This window comes from Urocampus carinirostris, chromosome 10, assembly GCF_059441175.1.
Source record: "Urocampus carinirostris isolate Australia breed hairy pipefish chromosome 10, RoL_Ucar_1.0, whole genome shotgun sequence".
In the NCBI taxonomy this organism is placed as follows: Eukaryota; Metazoa; Chordata; class Actinopteri; order Syngnathiformes; family Syngnathidae; genus Urocampus; species Urocampus carinirostris.
Genome location: NC_142358.1, coordinates 5,546,024 through 5,566,739, shown reverse-complemented (window position 1 = coordinate 5,566,739; position 20,716 = coordinate 5,546,024). Strand labels below are relative to the sequence as shown.

At 38.0% G+C, this 20,716-nt stretch overlaps 1 protein-coding gene across 2 annotated transcripts in view; it reads left to right on the top strand.

Annotated features, from left to right (window-relative positions):
• The window catches only part of arhgap42b (Rho GTPase activating protein 42b), a 131,750-nt gene extending 112,049 nt beyond the window's left edge, over window positions 1-19,701 (top strand). For both annotated transcript variants that reach the window (XM_088345562.1, XM_088345563.1), the window contains 10 exons: window positions 606-690; window positions 777-835; window positions 1,762-1,867; window positions 2,978-3,137; window positions 3,661-3,805; window positions 4,626-4,853; window positions 6,652-6,808; window positions 11,673-11,735; window positions 12,982-13,061; window positions 17,637-19,701. In XM_088345562.1, coding sequence (XP_088201688.1) covers window positions 606-690; window positions 777-835; window positions 1,762-1,867; window positions 2,978-3,137; window positions 3,661-3,805; window positions 4,626-4,853; window positions 6,652-6,808; window positions 11,673-11,735; window positions 12,982-13,061; window positions 17,637-17,725 — 1,172 coding nt within the window. In that variant the 3' untranslated portion in view covers window positions 17,726-19,701. The remainder of the gene's footprint in view (window positions 1-605; window positions 691-776; window positions 836-1,761; window positions 1,868-2,977; window positions 3,138-3,660; window positions 3,806-4,625; window positions 4,854-6,651; window positions 6,809-11,672; window positions 11,736-12,981; window positions 13,062-17,636) is intronic.
• The last annotated feature ends 1,015 nt before the right edge of the window (window positions 19,702-20,716 follow it).

Genomic DNA, 20,716 nt, shown 5'->3' with positions numbered 1-20,716 from the left:
TGTGAGGAGAAGTGGGCTAAGATCCCTCCTGCAGTATATGCAAACCCGGTAAAAGACTACAGGAAACGTTTGACATCTGTAATAGCAAACAAAGGCTAATGTACCAAATATTAACATGATTTTTCTCAGGTGTTCATATACTTATTTGCAGCTATATCACACAAATAAATCGTTAAGAAATCATGCATTGTGATTGCTCGATTTTTCATTTTAGTTTATCCCTCTCACAGTGGACATGCACCTACGATGAAAATTTCAGACCCCTCCATGATTTCTAAGTGAGACGAATAGCAAAATAGCAGGGTGTTCAAATACTTATTTTCTCCACTGAATATATTTATTTTCATATCTATATCTATATACATAGAGAGAGAGAGGGAGAGAGAGAGAGATTTGCATGTATGTGTTCTATTGTATTATTCCAAAAGTCCATAAGGTATAGGTAATCAATTTATCTAAATTGACTTAGTTTTTGTGGACACTCTTTTTGAGGACCTTAATTCCATACATATTTTTGGTCTACTTACAATATTTTGGAGGATCTATTTAATTCTTCAGTTGTCATTACCAGAGGCATGACATCCTGTAAATTTTATTTTCGGAAGCTTCCAAGGCCCCCCCAGACCTGGAACTGGATCCTGAGACGTGGGACAATAAGACCATCACCAGCGGCCTGAAGAATTTCCTCCGGTCAGCCCCGTCCCCCTTCCCCTCCCATCTCTTTTGCATTTGCAAATAAATGACAAACATTGTTTTTCTTTTAAATTAATTTTCAGATGTCTCTCTGAGCCGCTAATGACCTTTAAGTTGCATAAAGAATTCATCATGGCTGCCAGTAAGTTCAAGAAAGCGGCAATCCAGCAACACAAATGTTAAATTGATGACATTTTCACTCATGGAGCCAGTGCCTTATCATAAAATTACGTCGTCTTTTAAAGCTCTAGTGTGTATTACAGTATATAGTGAGCCCTATTTGTGTAAAATACTTTATTTGGCTGCTACTGTTATTGTTAGCTGCCCCTGTTTCATCCTTCAGTGTCAGTCTCCTTTCACAACTCGTTATGCAACTGAACATTGCCAATTTCCGTGATTCCGGCATCCATCACATTTTTTTCCACTATTTTCTTCTCCAATCACTCTTGATAGTCACTGAATTCTTTTTGCTTTATTATTGTATTGTTCTCAGCTCAGGGATGCTGCTGGAAATGTGAATTTCCCTTCGGGGATGAATAAAGTATCTATCTATCTATCTATCTATCTATCTATCTATCTATCTATCTATCTATCTATCTATCTATCTATCTATCTATCTATCTATCTATCTATCTATCTATCTATCTATCTATCTATCTATCTATCTATCTATCTATCTATCCAAACTGCATGTTATGGCTCGCCACTAGATGCTATTGATATTGTTAGCTGCTCCTGCTTTGTCCTTCAGTGTCACTCGCTTCCTCAAGCTAGTAATGCATTAAAAGCATTGCTCTGACCAACTCTAGCTAATTGGTCTTTTCAGCCGCTCTGTATGTATCCAGCTGGCTGGGTCTTTTGTTGTTGCTCGCGCAGATTTACACCAACTTTCATGTCGTGTCGCTCGGTGGAATTCATCCTTGCTTACGCAAGAAAATACAGAAGTTTGGTTAGGTGGTGTCCTTTAAGCTTTTTTAGTGTGTCTTCTTCTAGTGCGCACACTCAAGCTCCATTTTAAGATATTGTGACTTCTATCTTAATGTTAGGAGTATTTTTTTTCCTTCCCAGAATCAGATGACCAAAACTACAGAGTGTGCGCCGTTCATTCTTTGGTCCACAAGCTCCCTGAGCGAAACAAACAGATGCTGGAGATGCTCATCACACACCTCGTCACGTATGATGCTGACCTCTTTTATTGATAAATCCAGCTAGTTTTCAGTATAGAAGTAAATTTTCAGCCTATAAAAATGATGGCACTCTGTTTATGTAGAAGCTAGTTTTCTTCATAGAATTAAATTTGCAGTTTAGAAAAAGGATGATGCTAGTTTTTGATGTTAAAACTAATTTTCTATATAGAGAAAGACAATTTTGTGCTTAGAAAAAAAAGTTGATGTAGAAGCAAATTATTTATACAAAAGGAGTTCATTTTCAAGTTTAATAAATGTTTACGCTAGTTTTTGACTAAGAAGCAAGTCTTTGACTAAGAAGCTAGTTTTCTACATTGAAGAAGTCAATTTTCAGCTTGTAAAAAGATTGTGCCAATTTTACACTTTGAATGTATCGCCAGCTTCACAGGGTTCCCCCAAGGTCTTAAAATTGAAAAGTTCTTAAATTTGATATCTGCAAATGAAGGCATTAAAAAGGTTTTATATTTTTAATCCTTAAATTTAACTCTTTAATGTCTTAATTTTCCATTGTCTTATCCGTCTGTAATAATGTATGATAAGTAAACTAACAAAATTTAACGTTGTGTCGATCGCTGACTGATAAATGCAATGTGTCAATCGGGAAATATAGATCTCCCCCTTTTTGGAAATGCAGCATTACGTTGAAGTGGGGAAAGTTTAAGTTTAAACCATTGTGATTGAATGATTAAAAGTAGAATTGGGTTGAGGCTGTAACTGAGAATGAATAGGAGAGGTCACCCAGCTAATGCCCTAACCAACCCTCGCGTGGGCACGGCCGCCTCAGTCTCTACCTTAGTCCAGGCCTCAACTTAACGTCCCCATCGTGAGCAGGTGGGTGGCATCGAGCGCCCAGTCCTGCCATAACTCGGCGCCTGCCTCCTGCATCTGTGTGCCAGGATCGATGCGAGACTGGTCTCAAATTTCACTAGATGTGGTCTTGTGTCAAAAAAGTTTCAAAAAGTCTTACATTTGAATGGAAAAATCTTGGGGAAACCCTGGCTTTAGCACAGAAAACAACATAGAATAATAATCAGATGCAAAATATTTTCCAGTTATTAAGTAATAATACTAAGTTGTTTCTGGCTACTTACTTTTAGCGTGTCCAAGCAAAGTCAGTCAAACATGATGACGGTATCCAACCTGGGCGTCATTTTTGGGCCCACGCTAATGCGTTCGCAAGAGGAGACGGTGGCGGCTATGATGAACATCAAGTTCCAGAATATCGTTATGGAAATTCTTATTGAGAATTTCAACAAAGTAAGACCAAAAAAAAATGGAAAACTACAGTACACCCTGGGATATGGCATGGCTTTCTGAGGTGGGGATCGGGTAGTGAAATTGGTGTACAGAGGCGGATGAAAACCGATGGTAATGTGTTCCAAACCCTTTGGTACTCCAGATAGACGCATTAAAATAAGAATGTTATATTATATGTACTCCTTATGTCTATAATGCGTGTCGAGGATTCAACGTTATAAACGAATATACCGTATTTTCCGGCCTTTAAGGCGCACCTAAAAAAACAAATTAGCCAGAGATTTGAAAGCACGCTTTATAATCCAATGCAATTTATATACAGGAAAATATGGGAAAAAATTGAAACGCAGAGTTACTCCATATGGTAACTGCTCTGCCAAATAACTTATTGTTGATGTTGTATTGTTTGGAAAGAAATCACGTCAAGCGGGGCAGAAAAAAACAGTATAAGGTGGGGGCGCTGTATCCCAGGGGTCTACTGTATTTCACAAAGACTCAGTTTAAATAATTGCACAATCTGCAGATCTTCCAGAACCCTCCAGACCCCAACGTGGTGCAGCCTCCCAGCCGACCTGGTTCCCGAAGAAGCAGAGCCGTCTGTTTGTCCAATGGTCCTCGAAAGCATCGCGGCCTTTACAAGCCCGCCCTCTGCCTGGCTGATGCGGAAAGTGAGTACTAATATTTGTTTGTTTTGGCCCATAGTGATCAATTATATTTGCTCCACCCCCCCAAAAATGTAATAATCCTGCACATCACTGTTATTTTTTAGATTTTATTTCTCATATATTTAGTTATTTTTAATATATTTATTATTATTAGGTATTATCTCTCTTTTTTGCTTATTTTAATAGGTAACAAATCACAGGTGAAAAATATTTTCTACAAATTGATCATTTCATTTTTCAGCATGTATTACATTATTTAATGTGTTATTAAATAGTGAAGGTAAGAGAAAGACTGTTTCAAACACAGTCCAAATGCCAAGCCAAACACCCAAAATCAGAATTTTTTTTTACCGCATCTAAGAATTTCACATAGTTTTGACATGCAACAAAATGAGCTGCAATGATTATTTCAGCCAGTAGATGGTGTCAGCAAGTAGAATATTTTGAACCTGCACACACCAGTTTTAATGATTTTAGTTCTTCTTATTAAGTGATAATAAATCTTACAGACACAACGCAACACCCACTTACTCTCTGCGAAACAGACTATGTATAATAAAAACAAACATAATTGGTGTAAGCAATTTGTATTATGTTTTATTTTCTAAATAAATTATTTCAGCAGTTTCTTAGTTCTTTCCCCATTGCAGTATATTTTGTGTTTGAAATTATAAGAAAGTGTAAAATATAGGTAAACCATAAAAGTTGACAGGTATGAAGTCATGAGCATGCGTCATACTTCCTTGGAGATATCAGCCATCCTTAATTGAAAGAGTCTGATTTTAAGGAAAACTGTGTTTGCCCCCTCCTGGTCCCTGCACAGGCGATGGGGGCAGCAGCAGTCTGGCTAGCACGCCAACAGGCAGCACAGATTCGCTGTCCTCGCATTCCTCAGAACACGAAGGCGCCACCCTTCCAGACATCCCTGCATCAGACAAATCCGAGGACACCCTGGTATCTGGCCCAGCCCCCATGAAGGCCCCCCGCCCAACTCGGCTACCTCACGATCTCACGGGTGTGACCCCGCTTAAGTCGCTGAATTCCAACGAAGGTAAAAATATTCAATGTTTAGGTTGTTTTTGCCTAAAGTTTATTATTTAGTGCCTTCGGGTGTTAAAAACTGAATTAAACAAAAAAACAATATTCATTTGAATAAAAAACAGGAATACAAGAATTACAATATCCATCCATCCATCCATCATCTGCACCGCTTATCCTCAGTAGGGTCGCGGGGGTACTGGAGCCCATCCCAGCTATCTTCGGGCAGTGGGCAGGGAACACCCTGAACTGGTTGCCAGCCAGTCGCAGGGCACACTATGACAGACAAATTACCTGCTCATTCACACCCAGGGATAATTTGGAGCGGCCAATTAACCTGGCATGCAAGTTTTTGGATTGTGAGAGGAAACCGGAATGCCCGGAGGAAACCCACGCAAGCACGGGGAGAACATGCAAACTCCACACAGGAAGGTTCGATCTCATGACCTCAGAACTGTGCCGCTCACATGCTAACCAATGCGCCGCTGTGCTGCCCTGAATTCCACTATCAATATGCGTTTTTCGAAATACTTATAGGCTGAGAAATGTGTTTTTATTTGAAATAACATGAGTCTAAACTAGAGGGAGCTGACAAGAGGTACCCCAGAAAGCCCCAAAATTTATTTCCCTTTTTATTGTATTGTATTGTGCCTTTTCTCTTTTTTTCCTCTCTTCTTTCCTTTTTTTATTTACTTTTATTTCCCTATTTCTTTTCTCTTGTACTTTTCTTTCTTTTTTTATGTTATACTTTTTAATTTTTTTCTGTCTTCTCCCATTCTTTTCCTTTTTTATTCCTTTTTTTCTTGTCTTCATTTTTTTTCTTTTTTTTCTTTTTCCTTCCTTTTTTCTTTCTTTTTGAACATAAATGTGAAGAAATTTGGTGTAGTTTTGTCACTTCGAGTCTCTTAAATATAAAAAAAGGCTACATTAAATAATGTGGCTGGAATAACTCGTCGTCATAGTTGAATAATCTGATAAAGATTTACAGCACTCTTCAAGTTAATTACTAATAATAATAATAATAATTGTAATTGAATTCTTAAAAATGTAAATGAAAAACCTAATTTGTCTTCAAGAGATCGCAGTTCGAATCCCGGCTCCTCTGTGTTACATGTCGAAGTGTCCTTGGGTAAGACACTGAACCCCTAATGCCCCCAATAAGCAGGTTAGTGCCTTACATGGCTGCACGGCCGCTATTGGGAAATGTGAAGCACGCTTTAAAGCGCTTTGGGAAGTCTCGACATGAAAAGCGCTATATAAATGTAGATCTTTTCATTTTTGGGGCAGCAGTAGCTCAGGAGTTAGAGAGCTCGTCTTGGGATCAAGAGATCGCAGGTTCGATTCCCGGCTCCTCAGTGTTTCATGTCGAAGTGTCCTTGGGTAAGACACTGAACCCCTAATACCCCAAATAAGCAGGTTAGCGCCTTACATCGCTGCACGGCCGCTATTGGGAAATGTGAAGCACACTGTAAAACGCTTTGGGAAGTCTTGACTTGAAAAGTGCTATATAAATGCAGATCATTTCATTTCATTTACATGACAACTAATTTTACTTTTATATGCCACTGGGTAACTACTGATTGGGTGAGTATCAGTATCAGGTTTGAATCGGTATTAGTCTGAAAAAAGTAATACTGCATATTAATAGGACTCAGTGCAGCTATCGATACTTGTATCACCCAAGGACCTTTGCATTAGGAAGAGTTCAATCCTTGGTCTGAAAAAAATGAAATTGTTTTCTACGGTGAACAATAAATAAAATTGGCTCGTCATTTATACTGTATATATTTTCCACTCTGTTTTGCAACAAGGCCAAAAGATTTACTCCAAGTCAGTCCAAAATCTCTCCACACTGGACCTCATTGATCACCTGAAGCCAGGCAACAACCCTCAACTTCCTCCTAAGCTGCTGATCCGGCGACGAGGCGCCGCCTGGGCCGGCGAAGGATACCAGAGACCCAACTCTGTGTGAGTACTCCGTTTGAAAAAAATAATCACCAGATATTACAGTAGTTCAAGGGATACAAGATAATTATCAGGCTGATCGTTGTCGGGGCGATAACGGCCGGATCTCACGTTACAGTTGTCGGACCAATACAAAAATGTATACAGTATATAATACACGATGACCCATCACTGGTCATCTATTGTCAGAACCTGTCTGCAAGCTACTCTGTTGTTCCTAAGTCATTCAGGGCCATCATGTATCACGTTTTCAGAAGCGTTGACCTTGAGTGCCTTTTTAATTTTAACTATTCTAACGGCTCTGATGTTGCTGATCCAGTGTCAAGTCTCTGAAAACTATTTCAGTATGATAAATCACCACTAGATGGCAGGAGTGGCTTTGATCAGATCTCTGTAAACACAATTTGTGCCTTGTTTTGTTTCCGGTGTTCACTGGTGTTGCAGTGTATCAGCGGTCCGTATGCCATGTACTTGCAGTGTTTTCAGAAAAAACGAAGATATAAGTCCTGACAGTTTAACAAATAAAAGCATTATTCTTTCTAAAAAAAGATGACAAAGTCCCCTGTCACTGATAGGCATAACTGTCAACCTCCACGGCTCCATGCCCGTACAAACTGTCGTATTTTCCCGTACAAAATACAAAATAATCGTACACCATATTTTTTTTTAATGATGCATGATGGGAAATCCCCAGGCGGCAGACGCATCCGCACAGTAGCATCAAACCGCTCGCTTCGTTTGCAACGAAAAAAAAAAAAACGATACAGAGATAGAGGCTTCTGCGGCGAACTCCTTTGACTTGATTGATTTTCCGTTTCGTGATAGTCGGTGTATACCGGATGGTAGCTATCATTGACAAATTTGCGTTTTTCCGTACAGATTTCCTTGTACGTCGTACTCATATTAAAATGCATACAAAATATACTTTGTACAGCAAAACCGTACAGGTTGACAGGTATGGATAGGGCAGAGAGGGAAGACGTTTTGCGCACGGCCGCCATGGCCATGAAAACCCGAATCGGGTGCTGAAAAGTGCTTTTCAAAGTTCAGGCATCCTTCATGCATAAGTTCAGTGTTCTTGCAATGCTAGCAAAGTGCCCTTGAGTTTATGGAAAGCATTTTTTTTTTCATATCAGAGGCATCACAAATATAAACTAAAAAATCATCTAAGGGAAAGTTCTGCTTGAAATGTATTATTTTACAAAAATATGTTTTTGTGACGTATTCTTGGAAACGAGTATTTTCACGAAACTATGCCGTTTTCAACTGTTGTTTACTACACAATGGTAAAAGCTAGAAACACATTTTTTTACAATTGAAGGTGAGGGTTCAGGTCTTTCTTTTGATGCGTCCTATGCCTATATATATAGAGGTAAAAAGAATTATAGCCCTTCAAAAATGAGTCAAAATGGAAAATATTGTCTGGCACTGGCATTCAAGAGAAATGTCTAGCACTGAATGAGTTTATGAGCTACCTTGGTGCCCCCTGATTTAGAAAGTAAAGAAACAAAAATAAATTTCATATAATTAGTTTTTCACCTGACAAAGATGATATGGAAAAACAGAAAAGTCTCCTCTGCCATCAAGTGCTCAATGGTGTCATTACAACTCAAAATATAGCAGTACTCTGTGCATGACACAGAGTAGTATAGACATAATTAAGAACCGGGGAAGGTTTTTCGAGGGAATTGCAAAAATGTAAATTAAAATGTTTTTACAAGCCATATAGGATTTTAGGCGGCAGGCTTGAATTGCTGTAAAAGTCGAATCGGTCCATTTTTTACAGTAAATAAAATCTGCTGGGAAATGAGAAAAAGTAACAAATTGTGTCGCGATTAAGACACACAGCTGTCGACATTGCACAGGGGTCAATATGAATTAAATTGGCATAAACATATACGCAGGAGTGTGAGAAAAACATTTTAAAAACAAAACTCAATGTACTGCACTGAGTAAAATTCAGAAGCCTGTACAATCACAACAGACTGTACATTTGCTGTGGCCTGGTACTGATCTTAAGATCTCCCATCCCTTGTGCACACAGCGAAGTGTTAGAGAGGAGACAAAGTTTTGCTACTTCTATTACGTTTAAATAAATTATTATACATGCCAACACTAGTTACTAAGTAAGAAGGGGTACACAATAATTACTGGGCTGATAATTATCGGAATGATAACAGCATGATATGACGTCAAGGGAAAAATATACTTGATAAATAGTCACCTTCATTTTTTTTCTTTGCCTTTTATCCTGATGGTCTTTCATCTTTTGTTTTTTTAAGAGACAGTGTGTAATATTTAGTGCCTTCCTAGTGGTACCAAATACTTTTATTCACTAAAAAATATATATATCTGAATAGTAGGCACAAATATATCATGCTAATGTACATTTTTAGAAAAAGAATCATAAGTTAAGAAATCCGTATTTCTTTTACACAGTGGAATCGATACTTAAGTCGCGTCCATGTTTTTCAGGCATTCAGCCGCCATGCTTTGTGTGGTCTGCGGCACTGGTCTTTGCTCGCACCAGACAACTCATCAACCATCTACTTGTCAGATATTACACACAGGGGTTATAGTCTTTTTTACACGGCGTGCGTGCCTAATCTCATTGCATACAATGTTAACTACGTTGTTATCAATGACAATAAAGAAAATTCAATTCAGTTGATTAAGATTAACAGTGCGGACTCAATTGTCCTAATCACTGCACAATTTGTTACTTTTTTGTACTATACATTTCCCCATTAAAATGTAAGAAATGGTCGTGAATTACTTTGTCCTTGTGGCTTAAAATCAGCTTAAAATCCAGTACGGCTCGTACAAAAACAAAGTTGAATTTCTTCCTTAAATGTGTGCCTGCCACTTTTCAACTGGTTCTCTTTTAGGCTGGAATTTATGATAATTAAAATGACCTATGTTAATTTTCCAAATCCAACATTTGATTCCTTAAAGCAGACTAATGACATCTTGTACTCCCATTTTGTCATCCTCCACCCTGTTTTTTTTTCTTCTGCAACAATTTGTTCATGCACACTCACGAGTAGGAGGAGGAGCAGAGTCTGCCTGCCGCTAGGTCACAACAACCTCAAGAATTAAAAGCAGCTCTCCCACCACATAAATTGTCTCGGCAACGGCAGCAAAAGAGAAAATGTGGCGTTAAGAAAATACTCGGGTTTCATTTAAGATATTTTGTGTCACATGTTGTCATGTCCTTAATGTTTTTAAACTTTCCTGAAAGTGAGTCTTGGACAAATATATGTTGAATTATGAAGTGTTTTAGGTGGTCCCGAGGCAGCCATTTTGTCTTTGTTTTGATGACCGGAAAATTCCAGACTTCTGAAGTCAATGTACTGCACTTGAGAGCCTCACACTCATTTGCCAAATTGTGAGACAACACATTTTTAGATCTTACGGGTCATTTTCATATGAGCTACTTCCTCACCAACAAGCTGAAGTCGCACCAGCCAAAATATACATAGTTAAGAAAAAAAACATATATAACTCGCACCTAAAGTATAGGTTGCATTTTTGGATAAATTTATTGGATGCAATTCAACATCAAGGTATTCAGATAACTCTAGCATAAAGAACATGCTTCACTCCAAAACACTAAATCCAATGACATTTTCATCCACAGTGTCATGGTGGACCATGTTTTTTTAACCAGTGTGCAGCGGCACTCTAGTGTGCTGTAAGACCTTGTCAAGTGCTCTGCTGGAAATTCTCCAATTTTATCTTTTGCCAAAAAGAACGCCATTGTTCAGTATCTGCTTTTTTCCTGTGATCAGCCAAGTACAAAATTATATATAATATAATTATAATTATTAACTTATTTAGTTTAATGAAGCTAATTAAGATTGTACTGAAAAAGAATATAATACATCAAATAAAGTAATAATCTAGCTCATGATTTTGCAAATTGTAGTAAAAAAATATTTTGTTCCGCTGCGTGATAATTTTTGCTCAGTTTGATTATCATTTTTCTTCTTTCGTTTAAAAAAAAGAAGATGAAAATTGAATTGAAGACAAAAGACTGTCAGAATAGGCAAAAATATTTACAACCTAGTGCTTAGAGACAGTTCAAATATAGTTAAATCTCAAATTGCAGCAATTATCAGCCAAAATAAATAACCTTTATCCCTTTTGAACAAGATGAAAATATTTACTTTGGCGAAATGACACCTTATCTTGTGAACTTTCGTGTTCCGAAAGAAAAGGGCGTCATTTTTCAGAGCAACACGGCAAAGTTGACACAGGCCTAGTCCGCCTTCTTGTGGTTAAGTGTTAAGTATAATGTGAAATGATATACCTTGCATTCACGTTTTTAAAATCTTACAGATAAATCTGAACGGGGTAAGAGTCACAACCCTGGCCAAACTATGAAAAAAACTGTGACTTATATCCCAGAAAATACTGTAGAATTTCTTTTTTCTGAGTTTTGTTTTTTAATGGCATCGAAAACCATTACCTCAACTTTGAGATCACACTGGCACATGTGGGGTCAAGTGCAGACAATAATGGTACCTGGCATTCAACAAAGAAAAGAAAAAATGATTTCATAACGACTCGCGAAGGAAGGAATCACCTTGATTCATGTCGTTCTGCTTTTTACTGGCAAGCCAAACAATCGGGAAAGCTTTCAGACGGAGGTCAAAACAAGGTCAAGGAGATGCTCGACTTTCCCAAGTCATTCCCAAATGAGGTCACGGCATAATCTGAGGAAAATGATCCAATTTTGTTTGCTAAAATGGACCCAAAATGTCTGTAACTACAAATGATGTCATAATTCCTCTCCCCCGCCCCCGGGGGGTGAGATAAACATCTTTCTCTTAATCGTTCTGCTTCGTCTTTTTTCACATAACAGGGTGGCAGCCAGAACGCAGCTTTTTGAAAACTCCGCAGTCCAGCAGGCCAACGCGCTTGGGAGGTAAACTAAATGTTAATTCAAAGCCTCAGTGTGTATTAGAGCAACCCCTAGTGATGCATGTATAGTACAAATATCTATATAAAACGTTATTGATTCAAATAATATGCAAAAACACATGTACAATATGATTTTAGGTTTGGATATTTTTAATGATATCACACAACTAGAAGAAGTTTGGTCTGGTGGCTATTTTTCTTCTACAGAAGCCCAAATGACCATTTCGTAAAGTTAGCTTGTCCCGAATTTAGCACTCATTCAGTGCCAGACATTTCTCTCAAATGGGTAGTGCTGGTGCCAGGCAATTTTTACCATTGTGACTCATTTTAAGGCCTACAGATAATTTAGCTCCATAGCTATATAGGCATTGGACACATCAAAAGGAAGATTGAACCCTCATCTTTTATTAGAAAATAAAGTATGCTTTTAGCTTTTACTACTGTGTAGGAAACAACAGTTGAATATTGCTAAGTTTCTTGAAAATACTCATTTCGAAGAAAACCTCTGAGAAAATCATCTTTTGATGAAAGGATGCATTTCAAGCAGAGGTTTAACTTTGGTTCTTTTTTTATATAGGCAAGAATTGTTGAAAAGAGCTGATCAAGGCCAGTCTGGCCTCTCGTGGGGATATACCATACTGAAATCGTTCCAGGAGCCTTGATACTGAGAGGAGGACTGCGCCAAAGCCTTCAAAATAGTTAAAAAAAATAAAATTTATTTTTTCATTTTGGCCTTTAGGACAATACTTGAGAAAACGTATTTATAGGTTATGGCTCTGTCCTTTGTTGTTACTCGTGGGGATTAGCATACAAGAAAAAATTTAATTGGGCCTTTGACTTTTGTGAAGTGTTATCCTTCGAGTTTCTGTAGTGTGACTTCTTCAAATCGATTTGTTCCATTCTAAGCTACAACAACCTCTAGTGATGAAATATTACACATGTTTACGTTAATAGCATTACTATTTTCCCATTAGCCCAAACTTTTGGTCCCATCTCCTAGCATATTTAGGTATTACACTAAGCAATTGGAAAAGCAAATTGTGTTTTGTAGTGTTGCCAAGGTAGTATACACGTTTGCATGACGGCCAAAATTTAAATTAAAGTGAAAATAAGCATTAAAAAGGAGATTATATATCCACTTGTACAATAAATTGTTATTAACATGGCGACCCAAAAAATATCTTGCGATGAATAGCACAGAGAAACTCGAAAAATGTACAAAATGTTTTTCCATAATGTGCTTCTGACAGGGATGCCCAAGCCATCTACTCATGCCAGGCTGAACACAGCCATGAACTCAGCTTCCCCCAGGGAGCGCACTTCTCAAATGGTGAGCGCTACCGAATGCTCGTTTTTCTTCTACAAAAAAAACAAGTGTTATCCAACTTTCAGTGACTGTTCTCTATAGAACACAAGCGTTGTCTAAACTGTACACTATTTGTATTATTTTCTTCCACAAAGAAATGTAGCGCAGGTAATAAGTGTGTTGTCTTTTTTTCTATGCTAAAATTTGGCATTGTCTTTTTTTGTCCCAAGACTATAATCTTGTCTTCATAATAATAGTAATAATTAGAATACAATTCAAAGCACTTTTCAGCACACGCAGTAATAATAGTAATAATACATTCTATTTTTAAGTGCTTTTCAGGACACCCAAAACCCCCGAAAACCAGCATTGGCTTTTTTATGCTGAATATGTGTTGTGTTTTTTTACACCCAAAATGTCCACGATTTTCTGCACCAAATTCAAAAAATGTCGTCTTATACGCAAAAAAATGCTACTGTCCTCTTTTCCTCTTATGAAAAATAGCATAGTGTTTTTCTATGCTGAATAACTCTTGTTGTCTTTTCATACCCAGAATGATTATCTTTTTTTTTTTTTTCTACGTCGAAAATTGCCGTCGTTTTCTTCTGCCCTGAAAATTAGCATAGTGTTTTTCTGCACTGAAAGGTAGCGTACCATTTTTCCACGCTGAAAATTTCTTTTTCTTTTTTACACTCAAAATTAATTTTTTTCTGCACCAAATACTCGCATCATCAAACTTTCTGCACTGAAAAGTAGTGTTTTTATATGCTGACATTTTCTGTTAAGTTTGTTTATTCAATGATATAGTTTTACCATATTGTAAGAAACAATACAATACACGTGTATGTATGTGTGTATATATATATATATATATATATATATATATATATATATATATATATACATACATACACTCCTCTACTTACAACCATTCGACTTACGCAAAACGGTAGATACGAAAAAAAATTCAGGATGTCGAATAATATCCAGACATTGCTTTTGTTTAGATTTTGTATTGTGTGCACCTTTCTCTGAGTAGAGGACATTACTGTAGTGATTCTTTCCACCACATGGTGTGACTTATACTCTGGAGATCATAGTCCGGAAAATACGGTACTCAAGTAATCAAGTACCCATGTTCATTGTTCTAACTTCATGACGTGTTTTGTGTTAGTTTGAACGTATTTTTCTGGGTCTTTGCCAGCTTTCAACGTGATCTTTGCGAAAACACGAGCGTTTTATTGGCTTTCCGTGCTAGGCCCGCTTGGCCCGCCAGCAGCATGGAGGCAGGTCACAGTAACCTAGTGATGGAGGGGATGGAGGCGGGGCCCGGTAACCCCCCCGTTGAGCCTGCAGCCAGATACAAAAAAAAAAAACGGCGCTCGCTATTTAGCAGAAGGCTTTTTATGGCCAAGCTGCAGCACTTCATCATTTTAAGAGCAGCTCTGATCAAGCTGCAAAACGTTTGCTTATTTATGCTTGACTTCTTACTGGTACCAGGAAACACGACTAATGGATCGGGAAAGGTCCAGTTAATTTTCTCAAGGTTCCAGTAAATTTCCGTGGGGAGTTTGTAAAACAGTCTGTGTCATAAACTTATGGTGGGATTTATTTCGGGAATAGTGACTTGGCTTTGGGAGTTGTTTGTGATTCTGTGTGCCTTTAATTTTTACATTAAATAAAGTTGCCTCCTTAACCAATCGGAGAGGGAATGATTTAAATCACTTGTTTTCAGATCCAATCTGATACAAGTGCTAGTATAATTAAGTGCTTATGATATGATATAGTTTATACATAATTGTGCAGAAGCAGCTCGGGAGGTAGAGCACTTGTCTTGGAACCAAGACAATACACTGAACCCGGTAATGACCTCAATAAGCAAGTAGATGCTTTGCATGGCTGACTCAGCTATTGGTGTGTGAGTGTGTGAATGGGTAAGTGTCAATTACATTGTAAAGCGCTGTGGGATGTATTTAGTGAGTGGTTAAAAGATCTATAAAAATGCAGTTCCTTTTACCATAATACACTATATAATACATATATTATATATTACCGAACAGAATATACTATATACCGTATTTTCACACCCATAAGGCACACATAAAAGTTTCATATTTTATTTAAAATGTAGGGTGCGCCCTATTGGGCAGTGCGCCCTGTCTCTCATGCAGAACAGCGGACGGAGACCAACTCGCTGGCCTTTGGTTAGGCTGCTCGCTCCCGAGAATCGGAGGTCAAGCCTTTCAGTAAAATCAGTGTTAGCGGAAGTGCTCATGGGGGCTAGCACCGTAGCGTACCTAGCAATTTAAAAGTTATTGTGCTACCGGAGGCTGAAGAGAGTTGTCCACCCGAATATGAATTAAATCCAAAACCTCACTTTCCCTCCATTGAATGGTTTCCATGTTTTTGTCCACCGTGGTGTGTTGATTTCTACGCTACGTGGAAAAACATTAAAACGTGACAGCCGTGAGAAAATTCAAAAATAAAGAATCGAAGGTTTCTAAGTCGGATAAGGTTCAAGAATGAACTCATGAACTCAATCTTTATCCACGTTTTTAACTTTATGATCAATACTTAAATTATCCATCCATCCATTATCTGCACCGCTTATCCTCAATAGGGTCGCGGGAGTGCTGGAGCCCATCCCAGCCATCTTCGGGCAGTGAGCAGGGGACACCCTGAACTGAAACAGACAACTCACTCGTTCATTCACACCTAGGGTCAATTTGGACAAGCCAATTAACCTGACATGCATTTTTTTGGAATGTGGGAGTAAACCAAAGTGCCCGGAGGAAACACACGCAAGCATGGTGAGAACATGCAAACTCCACACAGGAAGGTTCGATCTCATGACCACAGAACTGCACTAAATACTGTGCCGTCGTCCTGCCAATACTTGAATTAATCACAACCAAACTCAGTTTTGCTACTGCTGCTTTTTTAAATACGCACACTTGTATGCTTGTCTGCGTGATTGTAAGGCCGTCACGTGGCACTCCCGCCCAATGAGCTGGTGCGTCGTATGAGTCGATAAATTAAGAAAAATAACCAGCTATGGAAAACTTGCCTTTTAACGCGGTGCTTATGGGCATGAAACTATGGTCATCCAAAATAATAAATTAGTTACACAGTTATCTAGTGTTCTCATTATTTAAATTAATATTGGTTGTACGGAATTAAAAACAAAAAAATGTCTCTGTAAAAAAACTTGAGGCAAAAATAACTCCAATTGGCACGGAATTTTTCTAATCTGCTTTTTTGTATAAACCTGTTTTTTTCAGGGGCTTTAGGGGTTTAAACAATATTTTTGGGCTTATTCAACTCATTCAGTGCCAAAGATTTATTAGTATGTCATTTACAACAAACATATAATTTTAAAAGGTTTGAGGTTTATTTATGTATTTTTCAAATTCCAAAGTAACTGAGCTTAAAGGTGGTGTATGTAACTTTATAAATATCTTACTTCCTGATGCCATTTTCTGGCTGAAATCATCATTGCAGCTCCATTTTTTTGTGCTTTCAAGTATGTGAAATTCTTGGACGCGTGCAAATAAACTCTTCCCTTTTCATCTTTTTTGGGAGGTTGGGTTGGCATATAGACTGTATTGTTCCTTTTCTTACTTTCATCATTTTCATCTTACATTTAAAGAAAACAATGACCATGTGCATGATATCTCTGCCACCAAACACCCTCCTTCCCTTCAGTGTCATGCGCCTTTTGTCCGGAACACAGATGATAAAATTAAGATAAAAGCTGATTGACTCAGTGAATAACATAAATAATAAGGCTATTTGAACTCTTTTGGGATTTGTTAACACATACAATAACATCCAATAACTTTTTAGGCACACCTCAAATTACGCACCCCACTTTTAAGGACGTCTTTTCACATAATTTCCAGAACACACAACTTGAAATAACAAACCCAAATTAGGACCAAATTTGACTTATCTGCTCCCTGGATGGATTCAACATATCTTTGATCCATTATCCATCCATTATCTGCACCGCTTATCCTCAGAGGGATCGCGGGGGTGCTGTAACCCATCCCAGCTATCTTTGGGCAGTGGGCAGGGGACACCCTGAACTGGTTGCCAGCCAATCGCATGGCACACAGGGACAGACAATTCGCTCGCTCATTCACACATAGGGACAATTTGGACCGTCCAATGAACCTGACATGCATGTTTTTGGGATGTGGGGGGAAACCGGAGTGCCCAGAAGAAACCCACGCAAGCACGGGGAGAACATGCAAATTCCACACAGGAGGTTCGATCTCATGACCTCAGAACTGTGCCACACACGCGCTAATCACTGCATCGCCATGCTGCCCATCTTTTAGTTTAGTTTTTTATTTAATTTTTACTATTATTATTATTTAGGCTCAAATCTTTTTTTATCATTGTTTTACCTTCTTGTTTTCAGAGAGGGATTCTTCTTCATGGGGCACTTGGAAACGATGCAAAAGGGTTTACTCCAAATGTTTTTTTTGATAATTTCAAATTTTCAAAATCCTTGATGACTAGTACTACATGTTATATGTAACTTCTTTCAAAGAACACTGTGACCCACAATTTTTTTACTTCTTTTTCTGGCAGTGTACCCGTCAGTGGAACCAGGATGGCTGCAAGCGACGTACCAGGGGAAAACTGGTTTGATCCCCGAAAACTATGTTGTGTACCTTTAATTGTTTTCCCTCCATGGTATCCATGGAAACACAATACTGGTAAATGTAACAGCTATATATAGTTACAAATATTCGTCCTTTTTCCTTAAGAGTGAAACAAAACCTGCCCTAAATGTGTTTTGAATAAGACGCAGACACCATTTGTCTTCTTTAGACACATTATTACGAGCTCAAATGTCAGACGAGAACAACTTGTCTGGTTTTATTTCCCCTAAAATGTCTTCCACAATGTTTGATAGAAGTTCTTTTTTTATTATTATAAAAAAGATTGGCAGAAGAAGCAGGCCCTTTATAATGGCAAATGTAGGCAAAGTTTACCGCCAGGCTCTGCCCACAATGACAAAAACTCAAATTACTGGAAATTTAACTCCGCCCATTTTTTCCAGGTGTGTGAAGTTCAAATTTGATTGTTGTAGAAACCAAAATATCTGTTTATCTTTGGGTCCTTCACAAGCTCCTGAGGCTGATTAACTTAGACAATTTAATGTTCTTATGTGAAATTATTACCAAGAGCAGATTCGTTTAATAAATTCCACGAGAAGCATAAATAAAACCATATTGTAATTAGGGACGCACAGTAATTATCGGGTCGAGTTATTGAACCAATAACAGCCCGAATATGACTTCACAGTAATCAGTATACTTAAAAATGTATAGTTATATAAGTAGTTATATATCAGTGTTTGAAATAACGTCTGCCTGGACGCCCGGGGCGTGCATCTTTTACGTCGGGCGTACAACTTACACAACAATGTCTGCCCGGGTGGGCGACAACTTTTCTTTTTTTTTCATATCAAACGTTTGCCTTAATCCAATTTCGAAATCTTCCTTCAGTTTGGAAATTTCGGAATTTCGGTTCGTTTAGCAATTTGCATACTCTGCAGCCGATCAGAAGCCTGCGTCGAATAACTTCCGCACTTTCCCAAGCGTTATAAGGTCATTTGCATATCATTTTCCAGAGTAGACACACAGAGAACACAAGAAAATGGATAAGTGGTTAGGAATCAAGCCAAAACCTCAGCCCCAGAAGAAATATTCAAAAGAAGCTAACAAAATTGACGCTCCAAAACGTAAACGTACATTAAAAGCATCGTGGAAAGTGGAGTTCACGTGGCTTGTAGTAGACGTCGCAACGCAAACATTGCATGGATGAAGATGAGTAAATACTGGTACATACTGATGGCAGATGGAAAACAGCAATGTTATATACATGCAATGAATGTTTTAAGTAGATTTATAATAAACTTAATTTTAAAGTGTTGTTTTGTTATATATTCTGATTATCAATCCTTAATACTTTGCAATAATCTCTTTCGGGTTTATTTTTGCGATTAGTCGTCTTATTATGTTTCAAGTTGTGAAAAATGGGACATGCAACTTTATGGCTGACAAGTCAGAAAAGTGGCCTGCCCTGGTGTCCGGTAACTGTTTGTCATGAGTTTAAGACACTGTATATATGTATATATAGTTATATATGTATATGTGGTTATATATGTATATGTAGTCATATATCGGGTATCGGTCTCCAGAAGCAGGGTTTTATCCTTTTTTCTGTAGGAAAAAATCTATACCGTTCATCCCAAATTGTAACAATACTTTAATATAAGATTGTAATATTATAATATTAATAATGTACCGGCATATTTTTATTATAAATACCGTTACCATCTGAGGCTTTGCAGTCATTTTAAGGTTTTGAGAAGCAAAAACCTTAAAAGTGAAATTATACTGTAACTTATGTCCTACTAAAACTGTATTTAGGGAATGTCAGGTGGCCTTAGTTACTCTTGACTGATGTGGGAAGAACGATGAGAAAAACGGATTAAGCTAAGAGTCGCCAGGTCAAGATATCTCAACCATGTCCTGTATTGTGTATTATTTCCACATGAAGCAGGGTGGGGTCTGTTTCCTCTGCCAACAACAACCATCTGCACATGGTATTTACACCTTTATAAATAAACACCACGATTAATGAAGGCTGCATCGGAGTTTTTGTTCCCACGCGTTTTATAATGTCTTGTCGCTAAGCTAGAAAATCGTACAGTATTTTTATTGTTTAGGTCAGTGTCTCATAAATTTTTTGGGAGCCATGGCACTTTTTTTTTTAATCAAGGAAATCTTGTGGCACACCGTCCATCAAATTTTAAGAAAATAATTACTGCCAATGAAATGAGCAAAAGGTATCTGACAGTGAAACCCAAAATGTTCTACTTGGTTCTAACTTTTTTTTTTTTTTTTTTGTAAAATAGAAAATAAAATTTAGGAAATCTTCCATATCGGAAAAAATATGTGCTACATTTTTTTTTATGGTAAACAGATTCATCTGAAAAAATAATTTATTGGATATATTACCCTGCACTACTTTATAGCAAACATCCATCCATCCATCCATTATCTGCACCGCTTATCCTCAGTAGGGTCGTGGGGGTGCCGGAGCCCATCCCATCTTCGGGCAGTAGGCAGGGGACACCCTGAACTGGTTGCCGGCCAGTCGCAGGGCACACAGAGACAGACAACTCACTCGCTCATTCACACCCAGGGACAATTTGGACCGGCCAATTAACCTTACATGCATGTTTTTGGAATGTGGGAGGAAACCGGAGTGCCGGCAGGAAACCCACGCAAGCACGGGGAGAACATGCAAAAAGGTTCGATCTCATGACCACAGAACTGTGCCGCACACGCACTAACCACTGCGCCGCCGTACTTCCCTATAACAAACAATAACTATATATAAAAGAAAAAAATCTACTGCCACCTACTGATACAGATGAGTGTAAGTTATTCAGCTGATCACTGAAAGGAAGCAAAAACACTCAATTACGGCATGATTTATATCAAAGATAATTGCAAAAAATTCCTGTTGCACTCAAGACAAGGTCTCACGGCACACTAGGGTGCCCTGGCACTCTGGTTAAAAAACACTGGTTTAGGTACACGTTTTACTCATATTTTAGGCATTCATGGTTATTTGGTACATGTTTTATTTAT